This window comes from Oncorhynchus kisutch, linkage group LG5 (assembly GCF_002021735.2).
Source record: "Oncorhynchus kisutch isolate 150728-3 linkage group LG5, Okis_V2, whole genome shotgun sequence".
Taxonomy (NCBI): domain Eukaryota; kingdom Metazoa; phylum Chordata; class Actinopteri; order Salmoniformes; family Salmonidae; genus Oncorhynchus; species Oncorhynchus kisutch.
The window spans coordinates 17,103,964-17,124,992 of record NC_034178.2 but is presented as its reverse complement, the minus strand read 5'-3'; the positions used below and the strand labels follow the sequence as shown (position 1 = coordinate 17,124,992).

The window sequence follows — 21,029 nt, the reverse complement described above, 5'->3', positions numbered from 1 at the left end:
ATGCTGGGAACATGACCGAGGTGTTGTCTTTCACACTGCAAGACCTTGGGAATATAAGGTTCTATCTGTGCAAAGTATAGTTCTGAGATATGCGCAAGCATAGTTCTGAGATGCACTATTGATTAATAGCAATTGAAAACTCAAGTCACGTACAAACGCCAGACCCCCTCTTCAATCCCTGAAATGTAAATCTGGGTTCAACCTTAAGGTTTTTAAATTTGTATTATTTAAGTTAATTTGGAAAAGTAAAGACATTTAAAGATGAAATAAAGAGAATACCCTCCCTTCTTTCTAATCACATCAAATATATGAATTAATGTTCATCACACATTTGTTAAAGCGATAGTTACCGAAAATGACAAATAGATTATATCCTATGGATAAGTAGCAACATTGCTAAAGCTTAGCACTGGATTAGTAAACTGATACATTTTTCTGCTCTCTGTCACTCAAAGACAGTAAACTACTTGCTAGTTAAACCTCCATGGAGGATTTGGTATTGATATACATAGGACAAGACAAAAAAAGCAATGCCTCTCCCAAGGGCCTTAAACATTCTCTAAGGCACTTGTATTTATTTGTTTTTACCATAAAGAGCTTACGTTATGGCCATCCTTCTGAAAAAGCGGTGATTAAAAAAAAAAGTCATTTAAAAAGAGGACCAAAACCTATTATACGAATTATCAAGGACATGGTATTATAAGGTTCTATCTGCAAAATGTATAGCTTTGAGATAATTCGTATTTTTCCAAGTCCCAGATTTCATAACTGTTTTGTGAAGTCTTCCTCTTTCATGACTTAATAAGCATGTCGCCGTACATACAATTATTTTTGATTGACAACCCATCATTGTGTGTTTGCATTGCAAATAGAACCGTATAGCAGCAAGTTAAAAGGTATTTACGCAGATAGAGCTTACAGGTTTTACATTTTTTTTTCATCGTAAATGTACCTTTTTTCTGTTGTTGACACATCTCACACGTAAAGGACCACATAAAGAGCAACTCTTTGCACATTTGTGGCCCTTTTGAACCTTAACTCTTGCCATCCTAGCATTGGGTGACTACAGTGAAAGAAGCAGAGATTTCATAATCACATAGTGCTTCTCAATATGGCTCCCTATTTCCTATATATATTTTGACCTGGGCCCAAAAATAGTGCACTCTATAGGGAACAGTCCATATGGTACCATTAGGAAAACTCCTGACTACTGTAATACTGATCTGTAAGGACGGTAGCCTAATCTAGCCTAGCCTAGTGTATCGCCTACTGAGTAAGATGAGGGCTTTATGAAAGAAAGATGCACACACAACCTATGTTTTGACTCGGGTCAACAATCCACCCACTTCAGATCCAAAGTTGTTCCTAGTCGGGTCAAGATGTTATTTTTGTTGTGCTTGAACAGCTTGACCTAATGTCTGTGCTATTTATGGTGCTGTAACTGATCCTGGACAAGTGCAAAAAGCAGCAGTGAGATCCTTGAAATAGCATTGATCCGGAAGCCAGTAATTTCTCCCATGGCAATGTATCTGACTGCAGACACGCTCTCAAGTGCAAGTTTCATGACTATACTCAAAATCAAATCAAATTGTATTGGTAATATGCACCGAATTACAGCAGGCGCAGACTTCACAGTGAAATGCTTAGTTACGAGCCCATTCCCAACAGTGCAGAGTTAAAAAGTAAGACAAATATATTTGCTTCATTAATTAATTTATACGTCTGAATTTGGTCACTATCTAATTCTTAAGAGTCAAAGGGGGAGGGGGGGGGGATCTAAGTTGACGAATGTAATTGTTTTAAGAACATACCATGGATAACTTAGCTTTTTTATGTTTAGGGTTTAGAAAGCTTTAATTTTGAAGATAGATTGTGGCTTCTATCAATGTAATTGTCTGCATCATTTTCAATCCCCCATATATTTTTGAGGTAAATAGATATACCAGTCAAAAGTTTAGACACCTAGTCATTCAAGGGTTTTTCTTTATTTTTACTATTTTCTACATTGTTGAATAATAGTGAAGACATCAAAACTATGTAATAACACATATGTAATCATGTAGTAACCAAAAAGTGTTAAACAAATCAAAATATGTTTGCCTTGTTGACAGCTTTGCATTCTGTCAACCAGCTTCATGAGGTAGTCACTTGGAATGCTTTTCCAACAGCCTTGAAAGTTCCCACATATGACGGCTGCTTTTCCTTCACTTTGCGGTCTAACTCATCTCAAACCATCTCAATTTGGTTGAGGTCAGGTGATTGTGGAGGTCAGGTCAGGTCATCACTCTCCTTATTGCTCAAATAGCCCTTACAGACACTGGAGGTGTGTTTGGGTCATTGTCCTGTTGAAAAACAAATGATAGTCCCACTAAGCCCAAACCAGATGGGATGGTTTATCGCTGCAGAATGCTGTGTTAGCCATGCTGGCTACGTGTGCCTTGAATTCTAAATAAATCACTAACAGTGTCACCATCACCACCACACCTCCTCCTCCATGCTTCACGGTGAGAACTACGTAGAGATCATCCGCTCACCTACTATGTGTCTCACAAAGACACAGTGATTGGCAAATTTGGACTCATCAGACCAAAGGACAGATTTCCGCCGGTCTAATGTCCATTGCTTGTGTTTCTTGGCACAAGCAAGTCTCTTCTTATTATTGGTGTTCTTTAGTAGTGGTTTCTTCACAGTAATTCGACCATGAAGGCCTGATTCATGCAGTCTCCTCTGAACAATTGATGTTGAGATGTGTCTGTTACTTGAACAGACACATCACAAGCATTTATTTGAGCTACAATTAACTGAGGCTGGGAAATCTAAAAAACTTATCGTCTGCAGCAGAGGTAACTCTGGGTCTTCCTTTCCTGTGGCGGTCCTTATGAGAGCCAGTTTCCTGATAGGGCTTGATGGTTTTTACCCCCCTTACCCCCCTTACTTTGTCACAACAGAACCTATTGGCTCAAACGCATTAAGAAGGAAAGACATTTTACAATGAACTTTTAACAAGGTACACCTGTTAATTGAAGTGCATTCCTCACTAATTTGCTTGAGAGAATGCCAAGAGCGTGCAAAGCTGTCATCAAGGCAAATGGTGGCTACTTTGAATAATCTCAAATATATAGATAGATATATATTTAGATTTGTTTAACACTTTTCTGGTTACTACATGATTCCAAATGTAATATTTCACAGTTTTGATGTCTTAACTATTATTCTATATTGTAGAAAATAGTAAAATAAAGAAAAACCCTTTAATGAGTAGGTGTGTCCAAACTTTTGACTGGTACTGTAATATAAATATACACTACTCAAAAAATAAAGGGAACACTTAAACAACACAATGCAACTCCAAGTCAATCACACTTCTGTGAAATCAAACTGTCCACTTAGGAAGCAACACTGATTGACAATAAATTTCACATGCTGTTGTGCAAATGGAATAGACAACAGGTGGAAATTATAGGCAATTAGCAAGACACCCCCAATAAAGGAGTGGTTCTGCAGGTGGTGACCACAGACCACTTCTCAGTTCCTATGCTTCCTGGCTGATGTTTTGGTCACTTTTGAATGCTGGCGGTGCTTTCACTCTAGTGGTAGCATGAGACGGAGTCTACAACCCACACAAGTGGCTCATGTAGTGCAGCTCATCCAGGATGGCACATCAATGCGAGCTGTGGCAAGAAGGTTTGCTGTGTCTGTCAGCGTAGTGTCCAGAGCATGGAGGCGCTACCAGGAGACAGGCCAGTACATCAGGAGACGTGGAGGAGGCCGTAGAAGGAAAACAACCCAGCAGCAGGACCGCTACCTTCGCCTTTGTGCAAGGAGGAGCACTGCCAGAGCCCTGCAAAATGACCTCCAGCAGGCCACAAATGTGCATGTATCTTTTCAAACGGTCAGAAACAGACTCCATGAGGGTGGTATGAGGGCCTGACGTCCACAGTTGGGGGTTGTGCTTACAGCCCAACACCGTGCAGGATGTTTGGCATTTGCCAGAGAACACCAAGATTGGCAAATTCGCCACTGGCGCCCTGTGCACTTCACAGATGAAAGCAGGTTCACACTGAGCACATGTGACAGACGTGACAGAGTCTGGAGACGCCGTGGAGAACGTTCTGCTGCCTGCAACATCCTCCAGCATGACCGGTTTGGCGGTGGGTCAGTCATGGTGTGGGGTGGCACCACAGACTGTCCAGGAGTTGGCGGATGCTTTAGTCCAGGTCTGGGAGGAGATCCCTCAGGAGACCATCCGCCACCTCATCAGGAGCATGCCCAGGCATTGTAGGGAGGTCATACAGGCACGTGGAGGCCACACACACTACTGAGCCTCATTTGGACTTGTTTTAAGGACATTACATCAAATTTGGATCAGCCTGTAGTGTGGTTTTCCACTTTAATTTTGAGTGTGACTCCAAATCCAGACCTCCATGGGTTGATAAATTTGATTTCCACTGATAATTTTTGTGAGATTTCGTTGTCAGCACATTTAACTATGTAAAGAAAAAAGTATTCAATAAGAATATTTCATTCATTCAGATCTAGGATGTGTTATTTTAGTGTTCCCTTTATTTTTTTGAGCAGTATATATATATATATATACATTATTTTAAACTCTACCACCCTTCCCCTAATTTGAGTAACCTATTGGAAAACAACACTTAGGCTTCTACTTCCAGCTTATACATACTATATACATTTTACGGACACAGAATATTTTACATTAGTTTTGTTTGTTTTTAGTCCAATCGTTCAGCTACTCAGCTGTTCGATTTAAAATGTTAGGCCCCAAATATATATATATCTAAAAAATTGATAAAATATTGAATTTACCCCCCCAAAAGCATTGAATAACACATTCATAAATGGCAAAAAAGACAGTCAAAAAATAAATAAGGAAAAAGGTTTTGAAGTTTCTGTCCTATACCTTGCAGATATAAGAAAGCTCAGAAAATATGCGTTGAACAAAAATATAAACGCAACATGTAAAGTGTCGGTCCCATGTTTCATGAGCTGAAATAAAACATCAGAGGAATTGTCCATATGCACAAAAAGCTTATTTCTCTCAAATGATGTGCACAAATTTGTTTACATCCCTGTTAGTGAACATTTATCCGTTGCCAAGATAATCCATCCACCTGACAGGTGTGGCATATCAAGAAGCTGATTAAACAGCATTATCATTACACAGGTGCATCTTGTGTTGGTGTCAGACTGTGTGCGCAACTGGTCAACTGGAGTCAGGTGCAGGAGAGCAGAGATGAGTGAACAGGCACACTTTAATTAGCAGAAGCAAATCAGTCGGACGCAACAGCGTCACAGCACTCCAGCCAAAGGCAAAAGCGAATAGCGCACTGGTCACACAAAATAATGTACAACAATTTTTATTTTTTATTTTTTTTATTTCACCTTTATTTAACCAGGTAGGCTAGTTGAGAACAAGTTCTCATTTGCAACTGCGACCTGGCCAAGATAAAGCATAGCAGTGTGAGCATACAACAAAGAGTTACACATGGAGTAAACAATTAACAAGTCAATAACACAGTAGAAAACGAAGGGGGGGTCTATATACAATGTGTGCAAAAGGCATGAGGAGGTAGGCAAATAATTACAATTTTGCAGATTAACACTGGAGTGATAAAAGATCAGATGGTCATGTACAGGTAGAGATATTGGTGTGCAGAAGAGCAGAAAAGTAAATAAATAAAAACAGTACGGGGATGAGGTAGGTGAAAAGGGTGGGCTATTTACCAATAGACTATGTACAGCTGCAGCGATCGGTTAGCTGCTCAGATAGCTGATGTTTGAAGTTGGTGAGGGAGATGAAAGTCTCCAACTTCAGCGATTTTTGCAATTCGTTCCAGTCACAGGCAGCAGAGTACTGGAACGAAAGGCGGCCAAATGAGGTGTTGGCTTTAGGGATGATCAGTGAGATACACCTGCTGGAGCGCGTGCTACGGATGGGTGTTGCCATCGTGACCAGTGAGCTGAGATAAGGCGGAGCTTTACCTAGCATAGACTTGTAGATGACCTGGAGCCAGTGGGTCTGGCGACGAATATGTAGCGAGGGCCAGCCGACTAGAGCATACAAGTCGCAGTGGTGGGTAGTATAAGGTGCTTTAGTGACAAAACGGATGGCACTGTGATAGACTGCATCCAGTTTGCTGAGTAGAGTGTTGGAAGCCATTTTGTAGATGACATCGCCGAAGTCGAGGATCGGTAGGATAGTCAGTTTTACTAGGGTAAGCTTGGCGGCTTGAGTGAAGGAGGCTTTGTTGCGGAATAGAAAGCCGACTCTTGATTTGATTTTCGATTGGAGATGTTTGATATGAGTCTGGAAGGAGAGTTTGCAGTCTAGCCAGACACCTAGGTACTTATAGACGTCCACATAAATACAATACAATATCACGGGTTCAAAACAATATCTGGAAAAAAACTGCCTGACGCGTCACACAATAAAACACACAGATATGTGGGGGAACAGAGGATAATATACACATAGAGTGATGAGCGGCTTTAAACCAGGTGTGCGGGAAAACAAGATACAACAAATGGAAAATGGAAGGTGGAGTGGCGATGGCTCGAAGACCGGTGACGTCGACCGCCGAGCGCCGCCTGAACAAGGAGAGGAGCCGACTTCGGCGGGAGTCGTGACAGTTGGGGACAATTAAAGGCCACTCTGAAATGTGCAGTTTTGTCATACAACACAATGCCACAGATGTCTGAAGTTTTGAGATAATGTACAATTGTCATGCTGACTGCAGGAATGTCCACCAGAGCTGTTGCCAGATAACTGAATGTTAATTTCTCTACTTGTTTTAGAGAATTTGGCAGTATGGCCCAGCCGGCCTCATAACCGCACATCATGTGTAACCACGCCAGCCCAGGACCTCCAAATCTGGCTTCTTCAACTGCAGGATCATCTGAGACCAGCCACCCAGACAGTTGATGAAACTTTGGATTTGCACAAACAAAGAATTTCTGCACAAGAACCCATCAGAAACCATTTTAGGGAAGGTCTTCTGTGTGCTTGTTATCCTCACTGGGGTCTTGACCTGACTGCAATTCGGCGTCGTAGGCGACTTCAGTGGGCAAATTGTCACCTTCGATGGCCACTGGCACGCTGGAGAAGTGTGCTCTTCATGGATGAATCACGGTATTAACTGTACCGGGCGAGCTGTTTGCTGATGTCAACGTCATGAACAGAGTGCCCATGGTGGTTGTGGGGTTCTGGTATAGGCAGGCATAAGCTTTGGACAATGAACACAATTGCATTTTATTGATGGCAATTTGAATGCACATAGATACCATGACGAGATCCTGAGGCCCATTCTCGTGCCATTCCTCCGCCGCCATCAAGTTTCAGTATGATAATGCACGGCCCCATGTAGCAAGGATCTGTACACAATTCCTAGAAACTGAAAATGTCCCACGTTCTTCAATGCCTGCACTCTCACCATATACAGTGCCTTGCGAAAGTATTCGGCCCCCTTGAACTTTGCGACCTTTTGCCACATTTCAGGCTTCAAACATAAAGATATAAAACTGTATTTTTTTGTGAAGAATCAACAACAAGTGGGACACAATCATGAAGTGGAACGACATTTATTGGATATTTCAAACTTTTTTAACAAATTAAAAACTGAAAAATTGGGCGTGCAAAATTATTCAGCCCCTTTACTTTCAGTGCAGCAAACTCTCTCCAGAAGTTCAGTGAGGATCTCTGAATGATCCAATGTTGACCTAAATGACTAATGATGATAAATACAATCCACCTTTGTGTAATCAAGTCTCCGTATAAATGCACCTGCACTGTGATAGTCTCAGAGGTCCGTTAAAAGCGCAGAGAGCATCATGAAGAACAAGGAACACACCAGGCAGGTTCGAGATACTGTTGTGAAGAAGGTTAAAGCCGGATTTGGATACAAAAAGATTTCCCAAGCGATAATATTGAAATGGAAGGAGTATCAGACCACTGCAAATCTACCAAGACCTGGCCGTCCCTCTAAACTTTCAGCTCATACAAGGAGAAGACTGATCAGAGATGCAGCCAAGACGCCCATGATCACTCTGGATGAACTGCAGAGATCTACAGCTGAGGTGGGAGACTCTGTCCATAGGACAACAATCAGTCGTATATTGCACAAATCTGGCCTTTATGGAAGAGTGGCAAGAAGAAAGCCATTTCTTAAAGATATCCATAAAAAGTGTTGTTTAAAGTTTGCCACAAGCCACCTGGGAGACACACCAAACATGTGGAAGAAGGTGCTCTGGTCAGATGAAACCAAAATTGAACTTTTTGGCAACAATGCAAAACGTTATGTTTGGCGTAAAAGCAACACAGCTCATCACCCTGAACACACCATCCCCACTGTCAAACATGGTGGCGGCAGCATCATGGTTTGGGCCTGCTTTTCTTCAGCAGGGACAGGGAAGATGGTTAAAATTGATGGGAAGATGGATGGAGCCAAATACAGGACCATTCTGGAAGAAAACCTGATGTAGTCTACAAAAGACCTGAGACTGGGACGGAGATTTCTCTTCCAACAAGACAATGATCCAAAACATAAAGCAAAATCTACAATGGAATGGTTCAAAAATAAACATATCCAGGTGTTAGAATGGCCAAGTCAAAGTCCAGACCTGAATCCAATCGAGAATCTGTGGAAAGAACTGAAAACTGCTGTTCACAAATGCTCTCCATCCAACCTCACTGAGCTCGAGCTGTTTTGCAAGGAGGAATGGGAAAAAATGTCAGTCTCTCTATGTGCAAAACTGATAGAGACATACCCCAAGCGACTTACAGCTGTAATCGCAGCAGAAGGTGGCGCTACAAAGTATTAACTTAAGGGGGCTGAATAATTTTGCATGCCCAATTTTTCAGTTTTTGATATGTTAAAAAAGTTTGAAATATCCAATAAATGTCGTTCCACTTCATAATTGTGTCCCACTTGTTGTTGATTCTTCACAAAAAAATACAGTTTTATATCTTTATGTTTGAAGCCTGAAATGTGGCAAAAGGTCGCAAAGTTCAAGGGGGCCGAATACTTTCGCAAGGCACTGTATGTCACCCATTGAGCATGTCCGAGATGCTCTGGATCTACATGTACAACAGCATGTTCCAGTTCCCACCAATATCCAGCAACTTCACATAGTCATTGACAAGCAGTGGGACAACATTCCACAGACCACAATCAACAGCCTGATCAACTCTATGCAAAGGAGATGTGTTGCACTGCATGAGGCAATTGGTGGTCACTCCAGTTAATGACTGGTTTTCTGATCCACTCCCCTACCTTTTTTTTAAAAAGGAGTTTACCACATCAGACACTGGCTTCATTAATAAGTGCATCGACAACAATGTCCCCACAGTGACCGTACATACATATCCCAACCAGAAGCCATGGATTACAGGAAACATCTGCACTGAGCTAAAGGCTAGAGCTGTCGCTTTCAAGAAGCAGGACACAAAATCCCGACATTTATAAGAAATCCCGCTACAACCTCTGATGAGCCATCAACCAGGCAAAGCCTCAATACAGGACTAAGATCGAATCCTACTATACTGGCTCTGACTCTTGTTGGATGTGGCAGGGCTTGTAAACAATCACAGATTACAATGGAAAACCCAACAACGATCTGCCCAGATGAGCTAGATGCCTTCTAAGCTCGCTTCGATGCAAGCAACACTAAACCATGCATGAGAGCACCAGGTGTTCTGGACAACTGTGCGATCACGCTCTCTGTAGCCTATTTGAGTAAGACCTTTAAACAGGTTAACATTCACAAGGCCGCAGAGCCAGACGGATTAACAGGCCATTTGGTTTACCAAAAAGCTGCCTGGACTATCTGCATTGACCCTTTCTGCACTAACTTTTTTCCTGTTGCTTACTCACTTTATTCCTAGTTATATACAGTATCTACCTCAATTAACACGTTCCCCTGCACATTGACTCAGTACTGGTATCCCATGTATATAGCCAAGTTATAACTAATTATTGTGTATTTATTATTACTTTTATTACTATGTGTTATTACTTGTCTATTATTTATCTATTTTCTTTCTCTCTGCATTGTCTACACCTGTTGTTACAAAGCATGTGATGAATACAATTGGTTCCATCTTCTCTATTGGTCAGGTACTTGCATCCAGCAAAACAGACCGGATCCAAAGGGCAGCTCACCATACTCAGAAGACACATACTATTGCTCTGAGTTTGAGGCCAGCAAGGTTTCCATCTGGCAGTTGCTTCGAATTGCTGCAAGGTTTTGCAGGACGTTTCTTGCAAACTCTTTACTGGGCAATGGTGTAGGGACTGGACAATAGAGGTTTGGCACAATCCACTCACAAGTCCTCCGGATCTTGTTGGCAGGTGCAATGTCTTTCTTTGGTGGCTTAACGTTCAATATTTGAACTGTATTAAGAGGTTTTGACTGCAGACCTGACATATGTGTGGGAATGTGTCATGTTTGAGGCAAGGACGATTTGCTCTCTGTTGGTGGAAAAGACGGGTAGCCCATTTTAATGTAATGCAGTAAACCGATGGCATGGTTGCACTGTCCCTGGCCCGCTTTCCAGTTCTATTTAGTCTCCATGATGAATGGACTTTCAGGAGAGAACTCTACCTGGAAACAAAGTAAAAACAGAGTTGGGTTAGACAAGACAACCTAATATTTATTTTAATACACCATAAGGGACACACAATTAAGAACATATAATGATATGGATTGTCCATACAATTTTATAATGCATTAACTTATGCTATAACAAAGCAGAAACCAAAAGCAGAACAATGCAGAAAAGGCTACTTACCTGAAATTGAAAACAACGTGTTTGATTATTGAATAGATTTCAGGGTTTTCAGTAGTGATAGGTTCAAAAAAATGTTTTTCATTGTAACTGGTAGGGCCAAAATGATTCAATTTGGGTCTACTAAATCTAATTGAAGATCCATAAACCATTTGCATTTCAGCAGCGTGTTTAGCAAGCAGATTTGAAATCGTGTTGGAACTGAAACAGGCTGAATATAAAGTTTGTGTCATTTTCAGCGACATTTTGAGCATGGCAGAATGGCTATTGATTATTTAATATTGCATTTTTCTGGATTTAAATGAAAATGGGAATTGGGTAGGTTTTTACACACATGCAGTACCTTCTATATGTCGATTCCGTGGTTCATGGCATCCCAGCGCACGACTAGAATGCATACTACCACACTTTCTTAATTTGCAAGAAGAAATTGCCATACTCAATTGACACCCCCACTGACCTAACTGACCAGCAAACTATCTGAATTATGTAAAGCTCATTCTTTCACACCTGCCTGACTCACTCCTCTTGACTGTGAAACCATTGGACGAGTCAAGATGACAAGCACAACAACAACAGGGAACATTAACTACTTAGCTACAATGGTTGTAAGTAGCAATAGCTGAAAGTATTCTGTAATATTGTCAATGAAGTTAAAATATCAACTTTACACCTTTTTCAACCTACAACGCTACGGTAGCTATAGAAAGCTAGCTAGCTACCGAGCTAGCAACAATCTGGCTGCAAAAACACGTACATACAATCTTACCTTGTACATCGTTAATGTAACCCTCGATCCAGTTACTGTAACCTTTTAGTTGGACTGCCTTGGGCAGTCTGACATCTTCATCTGCCATTTATCAATATAAGTCGATGTTACAGCCGGCAACAGTTGTAAACTATGTGCACGTGACATTAAAACTTCAAACTTGAAAAACTAGAAGTCCATACAATTGTTGTTTTGACTTCCGGGGTTCCCCCCTAGGATTTTTTCCCACCTCGCTTTCGTTTCAAAATGGCGGCTGCATGACTAAAGCGCATGGCTTAAGCTATATTACCGTCATAATATAAGAATACATGGCATTTAGCAGACACTTTTATCCAAAGCGACTTATAGTCATGTGTGTATACATTTGACATATTGTTGGTCCCAGGAATCAAACCCACTATCCTGGCATTGCAAGCACCATGCTCCACCTAATGGGCTACAAAGGACCACCATCAAATGGCCACAAGAATTGAATGACACACTGTAGGCTCCTGTGAATCACCAATATTAGCTTTATGCTTTTTTCAAACACAAAATAATAAATAAATAAATGGACTACCTTAAAATGAAAATAGCCACAATGGCGCTGCCCATGATGTCACAGATGCCATAATGGCACAGATACGTTTTCTCTTCTGAAGATGGTGCTGAAATGGACAATGCTGCTTTGCAGTCACTGGTGGAAGGCTGATGTAACCTGATAGATGCTGTCCATGGTGCTGAAACAGTGATGTCCTTGGGAAAGCTGATGTATATTTATTCACAGTTTATACAGACATAGCTTTATCTAACCGTGTTCCTGAGGGTGTTTGTGAACAGATGAGGGTGTGTGAACAGATGAGTGATTGAATGTGTGTCTGTGTGTGTGTGAGAGTGTGTGGGTGGGTCCATGCCTGTGTGCATGTGCTCAAAAACCCCTGTGTTTTGTAATGTAAAAGAGTGGTGTATGGTTTGCGTCCCAGATGGATAATGAGTGATTATGTTTTCTTCTTTGGTAAAGTTGTGTTCAGGTTACTCCAGGGTGGTATTCAGCACTGCACAATGTTATGGAACGTTCAGTTAGAAATACATTATGAGAACTGACATGCCTCTCATACAGTATATGTAGGGTAAGGAATAATATCTGCTTTATTCGTAGCATTTCTACCTGCAACATTTAGTGTTTTGCACACTCCTGAACATGACCAATATAATTGCACCAGTTGTTAATCACTTGCCTTTTTCACTCTTTATTGATGCTCCTCGGATTGGAGCATGGCCATGCTGAAGCCATTGGGAAAAGTGGCACTTAAATTCTGACCTTGGCTCTCAGCCAATAACACGGGCCGTTCGGGTCGATATCATCATTATCGCTGTTTAGCATGCTCTAAGACTAATTTACACTACAACTCTAGGAAGCTTTGCCAGCTCTGATCCCCTGACCTTTACTATTGTGTGGGCCTAGATAGACTGATCCGTTGAACCACTAACTAAACAGTCTGATTACCAACAATGACGAGACAGCCCACAGGGAGGAGGTGAGGGCCCTGGCAGAGTGGTGCCAGGAAAATAACCTCTCCCTCAATGTCAACAAAGCGAAGGAGCTTATCTTGGACTTTACATACTGCTTTGCTAATTTAATATGTATATACTTTGTTCTTCTGTATTTTAGTCAATGCCACTCCAACAATCCTCTTCCTAATAATTATATATTTCTTAATTCCATTCTTTTTTAATTAGATTTTTTTAAATGTCAACTTTATATAACTAGGCAAGTCAGTTAAGAACAAATTCTTATTTACAATGACGGCCTACCCCGGCCAAACCCAGACGACGCTGGGCCGGTCGTGCGATGCCATATGGGACTGCCATATGGGACTCCTAACCACGGCTTGATGTGATACTTTTAGATGTTTGTGTATTGCTGTGAATTGTTAGATACTACTGCACTGTTTGAACTAGGAACACAAGCATTTCGCTACACACGCAATAACATGAATGTGTATGTGATTTCATTTTTTTGTTTTTAACAGTCAAACCCTGATAGGTACATTATGCATTTTTGTGTGAAGGTAGTGTCGTCTACTGGGAGAAAGGGAGATTGCACTGGGGGATGGGGGCCATCGATTTGTTTAAGGGCAGAGTCAATTGTACAGTACATTGGCAGTAGCAGCACTATGAATGGTATTGTGTGGCTCGGTTATAGTGAATGGTACTTGTAACGCCAGGGTTGTGGGTTTGATTCCCACTGGGACTACCAATATGAAAATGTATGTACTAAGGTAAATGTCATACGTTATGGGGCTTGGCTGGGTATTAGAGAACCTTATCCTGAGGATGAATTAGGAGGAGACATTCCCCTCTGCTGGGTGTATATAGGTCATAGTAGCAAGAGTAGGAGTTTTATTTTAACCTTTTTTTTAACTAGGCAAGTCAATTGAGAACACATTTGTATTTACAATGAAGGCCTAGGAAGAAAATAACAGATTTTTACTTTGTCAGCTCAGGGATTTGATCCAGCGAGCTTTCGGTTACTAGCCCAATGCACTAGGCTACCTGCTGCCTCAGGAGTGCTGAAGTTTCATGCTTTATGAATACAGGCCCAGTACAGGCCCAGGTGATTCCAAATACAATGTACTAAACAGTAATTAGTAGAGCCATTGAATTCAAAATCCTTTTCAAAATTCCAGTAACTTTCCAAAAATGTCCCAGTTTTCCAGACGTCCCGGTTGGAGGATTGCCATAGGCTACTTCCTGTTTATTTCCTCCCAATACCAATCATCTTCCAACCAGGATTATGGGAAAGTTACTGGAATTTTGCAATTCAATACCTTCTGCTATTCTTTTCATATTGTTTTCATATACTCCTTTTACGTATCAGGTAAGTATGAAAGTAGTATAAGTATAAAAGGCAGGACATAAGTACAAGTACTGTAGTATGAGAGGAAACTTGCCTCAGCTAGGGCACACTGCCACAAATCCTTATTCTCCTCGAGATACTTTAATTTAATCAAAGCATTCCTAATCACAACAAATATGATTTAGTCACATGTCACGGGTGGTTTACATTGACAAATGGTGATTGGCATCTGGTTGTATTTTAGAGTCATGTATCTCTCACACATATCAACTTATAAGGCTGAATCACGAATGGGATTTTGCAAGATCTGTGAGAAATGGTTGAATCTCTGTTTCTGAATAATTCCTATAGTCTTTTCTGGAAACATGTGTACTGAAAAATCTCTAGTTTTGAAGATAGGATGGATGTTATTTACTAACATTCAGAGCCATACAGACCACTGAGACCTTTGCTATTGAACAGACATAGCTTAGTCTTGATGTCAAAGTAATAGTTTGCTTATTTATGATGGCTAAAACTGAACTTCCCCTTGAAGTTGTTTGCATTTACATATGGGTTTCATTTGGTTTAACTAACATGCTCTATCTTCTACCTCTAAGGTTGCCTACAAACCGTGGCTGTGTGCACAGTATTTCCCCACCACACAGAGGCATTGTGGGAGGACAGTACCGTGTCTCCAGTACTGCTTGGAGGTTCAGCAGAGGTGTCCCTTCATACTGCCGGACAACGATGATCTCATCCATGGAGGAAGCCCCAGCTTCATATGTACAGGTGGGTGTGGTGGTGTGGACTGATCAATCAGTCAGTCAATCAATCAATCAAGTGTAATTTGTAGCCACAGCTTATACAGGTTGGCGTATATCCACTCTAGGGCTATGCTGTTTAGCTGAGATGTGCCATAGATCTAGGATAGATTGGTTTGGGTAAATTAATTTAGCCATGTACTCAATTTAGGAATTTAGATGGAATTTGGATGGAATTGTATGTTGGAGGATATATGTAATAGTGCTCTTGTGCCCCTGATGATGCCTTGAATTATTACTTTTCAGTGGTATCGATAAAGTTGTATGGTTTTGAACTCTGGGAACATAGCCAATAATGAATTATAGTACTTGTCACTGGCGACATCTAGCTGCCACATAAGGCAGTGATAGTAAAATCAATGACACTTCCCTCTAAGTGTAAAGTGTATAGCTGAGATATCACTGTGATGGGGTACAGCTACAGGGTAGTATTTTAATACTCCACACGGATCAGAGCAGAACCAGAATAACATGACCTACCCTGTCCTGATTTGATCTCAGTGGGGTGCTCTGTCATTTCTTCCCCCAGCCCTCAAAGTTTCAAGTATTTCAATACCGTAATTAGAATAGCCTTTGATTTTTTTTATTACTTGTGCATCAGCGATTAAATGGTAGGCTTTGCCTTTTGAGATCCCTGTTTTTCTGCCGCTCATTTGATGTCTTCCTTTAGTGTGAACTAGCAGTTGCTTTGAAAAGAGATTACACAAGGCGTGACATCAAATCAAACCACATTTCATTGGTCTCATACACATGGTTAGCAGATGTTATTGCGAGTGTAGCGAAATGCTTGTTCTTCTAATTCTGACTGTGCGGTAAAATCTAACAAGTAATCTAACAATTCTACAACAACCACCTAATACACACAAATCTATGTAAAGGGATGGAATAAGAATATGTACATATATATATATATATATATATATATATAAATATACACATTTTGGGGTTCCCGAGTGGTGCAGTGGTCTAAGACACTGCATTGCAGTGCAAGAAGCATCTCTGCAGTACCTGGTTCAAATCCAGGCTGCATCACATCCAGCTTTGATTGGGAGTCCCATAGGGTGGTACACAATTGGCCCAGTGTTGTCTGGGGTAGTCTGTCATTGTAAATAAGACTTTGTTCTTAACTGACTTGCCTGGTTAAACAACAAAAAAATATATATGGATGAGTGATTACTGAGTGCCATAGGCAAGCTGAACCAGATGGGATGAGTAATGCAAGATATATGAACATTATTAAAGTGAGTAGTGATCTATTTATTAAAGTGGCCAATGATTTCAGGTCTGTATGTTGGCAGCAGCCTCTGTGTTAATGACGGCTGTTTAACAGTCTGATGGCCTTGAGATAGAAGCTATTTTTCAGTCTCTCGGTCTCTGCTGTGATGCACCTGTACTGACCTCGCCTTCTGGATGGTAGCGGGGTGAACAGGCAGTGGCTCGGGTGGTTGTTGTCCTTGATGATCTTTTTGGCCTTCCAGTGACATCAGGTGCTGTAGGTGTTCTGGTGGGCAACGGTGTAGATTATATTTACTGTGCTGCAGTATGGGTTCGGTACTAAATGTGACTTTTTTTCATTTTGAGTTCAGTATAGGGTCACTATTGTTAGGTTATGATACAACATGATGACATAATGATACTGATAGTTGAGTCGTATGAAGACTATGGTTTAATCGTGCATACTGACTGGTATTTATGCTCTTATGCACATGGTAATATGTCTTTTTTTGGTGATACATTTCAACAAAACACTGCCTTTAGCACACTGCAAGTAAGGCTGGAACTAGGCTGGGTCGTTTATTTAGCTTATTGTGGGTCATCTGAATGAATGAATGTATACACTTTATTGGTATTGGGGAAATTGAGTTTGTCATCATCATCAGACACAGGCATGGATGATACAGACACACAGGGATGCATGAGAGGGATGCACAGTGACATTTGCATTTATGGCTTATATCAGTGTTTACCCACTACCCTCTTCATCCCCCACAGGGCTACTGGGGAGCCATGGGCAGCCCAACAGCCAGGCAGAGTGCTGCGACATCCGGTGGGACTCTAAACCGGACAACCGCTCTCGTGGGACGCTGAAAAGGACTCCAACACCCTCCTGCCATCACCAACAGGGGGTGTCGACATCAGTCACCTCGGCCGCCACACCCACCAGACTGTGCAGCAGCAGCGGCCGGCTGAAGCTGTGCCTGCTGGTCTTTGTTCTCCTGCACACTGTAGTCACCATCACCACCGCATCCCACAATTCCACTGGGGTCGTCGGTGTGGCGGCCATTTTCCCCCTGGAGGAAAGCTCCTCCAGTGAGGAATAATGGATAAAAAATAGCAAAAAAACGTCAGGGTTTTATCTGGGTGAGTGAGTTGAAAAAACGGTTCTGACCAGTTCTGGCTGCTGCATCTCTGTTCAGAGAGAACCCTGGAAGGTCCCTGGTATGTGCTGTCAAAGCCTCATTGGGCCACAGGAAGTGAGAGCAATTTACCAGGAGCAAAGGATGCTGGTAATTGTAGTCATGTGGAGAGGCGACGACATGGGCGGAACCAACACACCTCAGACCAAAGGATCAATATCATATCACCGTGTCAATCTAAACCTGAGTTCACCTTTTCTGTCTCTTGTTTCATCAGAATGTACAATATCATTTTCTCTCTCCTCCTTGTTCAGTTGTTTGTGGAGTTTATTGGAATGTGAATTGGTCGTCTTAGAACATATAAAAGGCAGAGAATATTGAAAAGGTATCACCAACCTGTGTATTTTTTTCCACCCCTCTCATCACCAGTAACCTTTAGCTTCTTTTGAGGTAACAGACAGTGGATATGCTAACAATATTCTTAACTCAAACACTCACAAACAGAAAGAGCAAACACGTATAGATCCCCGCCTGTCCTGGTGGGTACATTGAAAATATCATTCATAACAGGGTACTCTCATGGCAGTACATATAACTCTAATCCAGAGCCAGTGAAGAGCAGGTGTAGTGTGCCTTTTTGCACTATTTTGCCGACCTGAACCGTATTGTGCTCGCTTGGATTATTTTCTTGACACGGTTGCATGGTTCCAGCAAATATGCTGAATGTGTAACCAGGCCAGTGCAGTACAGTACAGTACAGCTCTGCTCATCTTAGCTTGGCTCAGTAGTGTGAATAGGGTAGCAGTGGAGGTCTTGTCACTTGGATTCAAAACTGTCCCACCAATTGGCTTCAGTGTACCTCGGAGTTCATATTATTTGAGCCAATACGTTTCTCTCTCATTATACTGTGTCCATGTGTTTGTATGTGATGGGCCCAAAGGGGACGTCAGATCAACAAAGCTCAATTTACCTCAAATCAAGTCATCTGTTGGCTTAGATAGACTCTGTTTTTCTAAAGCAGTACGTCCTAGAACTGTACGTCTGGCTTTTATATTTGTCTCATATATTTCTCAATATAAGTCTCTGGTACGTCATACCAGTACATTACAGCCAGTTCTCTTCACACAGTGGGACAGGTGTCACAAGGGGAGACACAGGAACACATCGAAACAAAATATATCTCTTACTGAGTCGTTTTTACATGTGAAAGTGCTCGTCGAGTAGCATTGAAAAGATCAACCATACCCAGACCTGGGTTCAAATAGTATTTGTTCTCTTTGAAATATTTTAGCTGCACTTGATTGAGCTTGCCTGGCGCAATGTACCCAATGGGATTGTCCCAAAAGTATAAATGAAAACCCTGCCCATGTGGCATCTCCAGACAAGCTCAATCAAATGCTCAACACATTTGACAGAAAACGGACACAATTTGAACCCAGGATGGATCATACATACCCTCTCCTCTTTGTCTCTATTTGACCTTATTATCATCGTGACCAAGATAATTACCTTGTATCTTTACACAGAGCTAAGGCCTTAGCTAGTAGGCATTTGTGTAAGGAGATTTCAAGGGCTGGCTCTACATACTGTATTTACTTCCGTTGGTGTGACTGCTGCTAACCGGTACTCATTGATATGGTATGTAGGGGAAGACATCTGATAGGCTCCTTATGCTTTCACCTTTGACCTTGACATCCCTGTCTTATCCTTTCCATTCAACTGAGTAGTGCATATTATGGCGAATTTGTTTTTTCTACGCGTACATATAATCAGTACTGCCGGAATAACTCTGAAGTCAACCGTACTCGGGCATGAAGAAATCAATCTGAGGATTAGGGTGAAGTTTCTTCAATACGCTGATCTTGGGTCAGTTTAGCATTTTACCCACTAATGGTTAGGTGTTAGAATTGGGGGAGGGAAACTGATCCTAGATCTTTATCTAGGGAAAACTTCACCCTGAAAGGCTATGTGCTTTAGCCTTTTCACATTATACTGTTTCCCCCTTAGGTTCTCGTAACAGTTGATTTTCTCACAGACACTCATCGAGGTGAGCTGTTCTTTGTAACCATCAATCAACAACATGACTTTATTGTTTCCCTCACATTTACTTTATTCCCCCAAAAGACAGCAGCGGATGTAACCGCCTCTCTGTAGAAATAACCTCCAACAAACTCCCCCAAACATTCATGATCTGAATTTTGTGGATCTATGCAGATGTCCTACCCCTGTCTGGCCCCATATATACAGCACTCAAGTTGCACAACTGATGTACAACACATTTGGCACAATGGTTGTGATTACAACTGATGTTTTTGTGATTCAACAGAGAGTTTGTCTGCACAATGGTTGTGTAATAATTTTTCTGAAGAAAAAAAACGATGTTGAATGACATGTTATGCCATATGCATTGTACTTCAGTTGAACAACTGGAGTGTTAACTGGTGTAAATATGTCCTAGAGAAGTGAGATATTCAAGATTTTTCTGTTTTTCTTTTTAGGGAAAGCTTCTTGTGTTTGTTTTTGGTTGCATTTTCTGTTAATGGTCTCACTTCAAACAAATGACAACCTTTAAAGGCTTTATAAGCATCTGCAGTATGTAGTGCTTATGAAGACTTTATGCATGCTTTATAAAGCCTTTTAATGTTGTACTTCATTTGAAGTTGGACCTTGTTAAGAACTGTCTACAGCATTGTAAGTCAGATCAGTAGGAGAGCGGATTGGGAAAAGGTGTGATAGGTGTGTGCAAGGAAAATAATGAAGTAAAAGGTGGGAATTATGATGAAAATTGTACAAAATAAAAAAAAATGACCAAAAAAATGAACACAGATACCTTATTTATCTTACTATTGTCATATTATCATAAGATAGATGCTTTAGTTTGCAATTATCTTTTCTTTTTCTACAGAAGAGTTTGATGAAATAATTTATAATGCGTCTCGAAAGTCATCTTTTTTGAACGTAAGAGAAATGCAGAAACATTTATTAAAATTTTGTTCAAAATAAAATAAAAATGATGTTAAATATGATTGTTGTCTGCTTTCTTTTGGATTGTATTTTATTTTGTACCACGGTTACCTGACTGTAGGCCTATAGCCAGACCAATTGAATTTGGCCAACATTCTGTGGTAAGTGGGCAATCTGGGATTCAAACAATAGCAAAAAAAGGGGCATTTATACTTTATATGCTTTATTCTTTCTCTTTATTTGACCTCTTTGATTCGGTCTTCATTGTTTAATCCCCTTTTGATAAAAAAAAAAGGCATCAGTCCAGTGAAAAATTTAGTAAATCTGGGCCTCAGATTGTTGACGTGTTTGAGTGGTATGGCTTAAGCAACCGATTAGATGAAAGTCGAGGAGTGAAGTCAGGGAGGTGCATCTGCCACAGCCGAAATTCAGTTTCAGTTTTCCAACTGCAAGGCTCAGATCAACATGGCAGAGTTGCCATGGTTTATAAAAG

The 21,029-nt window shown here is 41.1% G+C and overlaps 1 protein-coding gene across 2 annotated transcripts in view; it reads left to right on the top strand.

Annotated features, from left to right (window-relative positions):
* The window catches only part of nalf1a (NALCN channel auxiliary factor 1a), an 86,274-nt gene extending 65,676 nt beyond the window's left edge, over window positions 1-20,598 (top strand). The window contains exons 1-3 of one of the 2 annotated variants that reach the window (XM_020482392.2): window positions 11,217-11,412; window positions 15,012-15,183; window positions 17,208-20,592. In XM_020482392.2, coding sequence (XP_020337981.1) covers window positions 11,362-11,412; window positions 15,012-15,183; window positions 17,208-17,536 — 552 coding nt within the window. In that variant the 5' untranslated portion in view covers window positions 11,217-11,361 and the 3' untranslated portion in view covers window positions 17,537-20,592. Of the gene's footprint in view, window positions 1-11,216; window positions 11,413-15,011; window positions 15,184-17,207 lie in introns of those variants that run through there. The other variant, XM_031824602.1, reaches the window with a different exon arrangement.
* The last annotated feature ends 431 nt before the right edge of the window (window positions 20,599-21,029 follow it).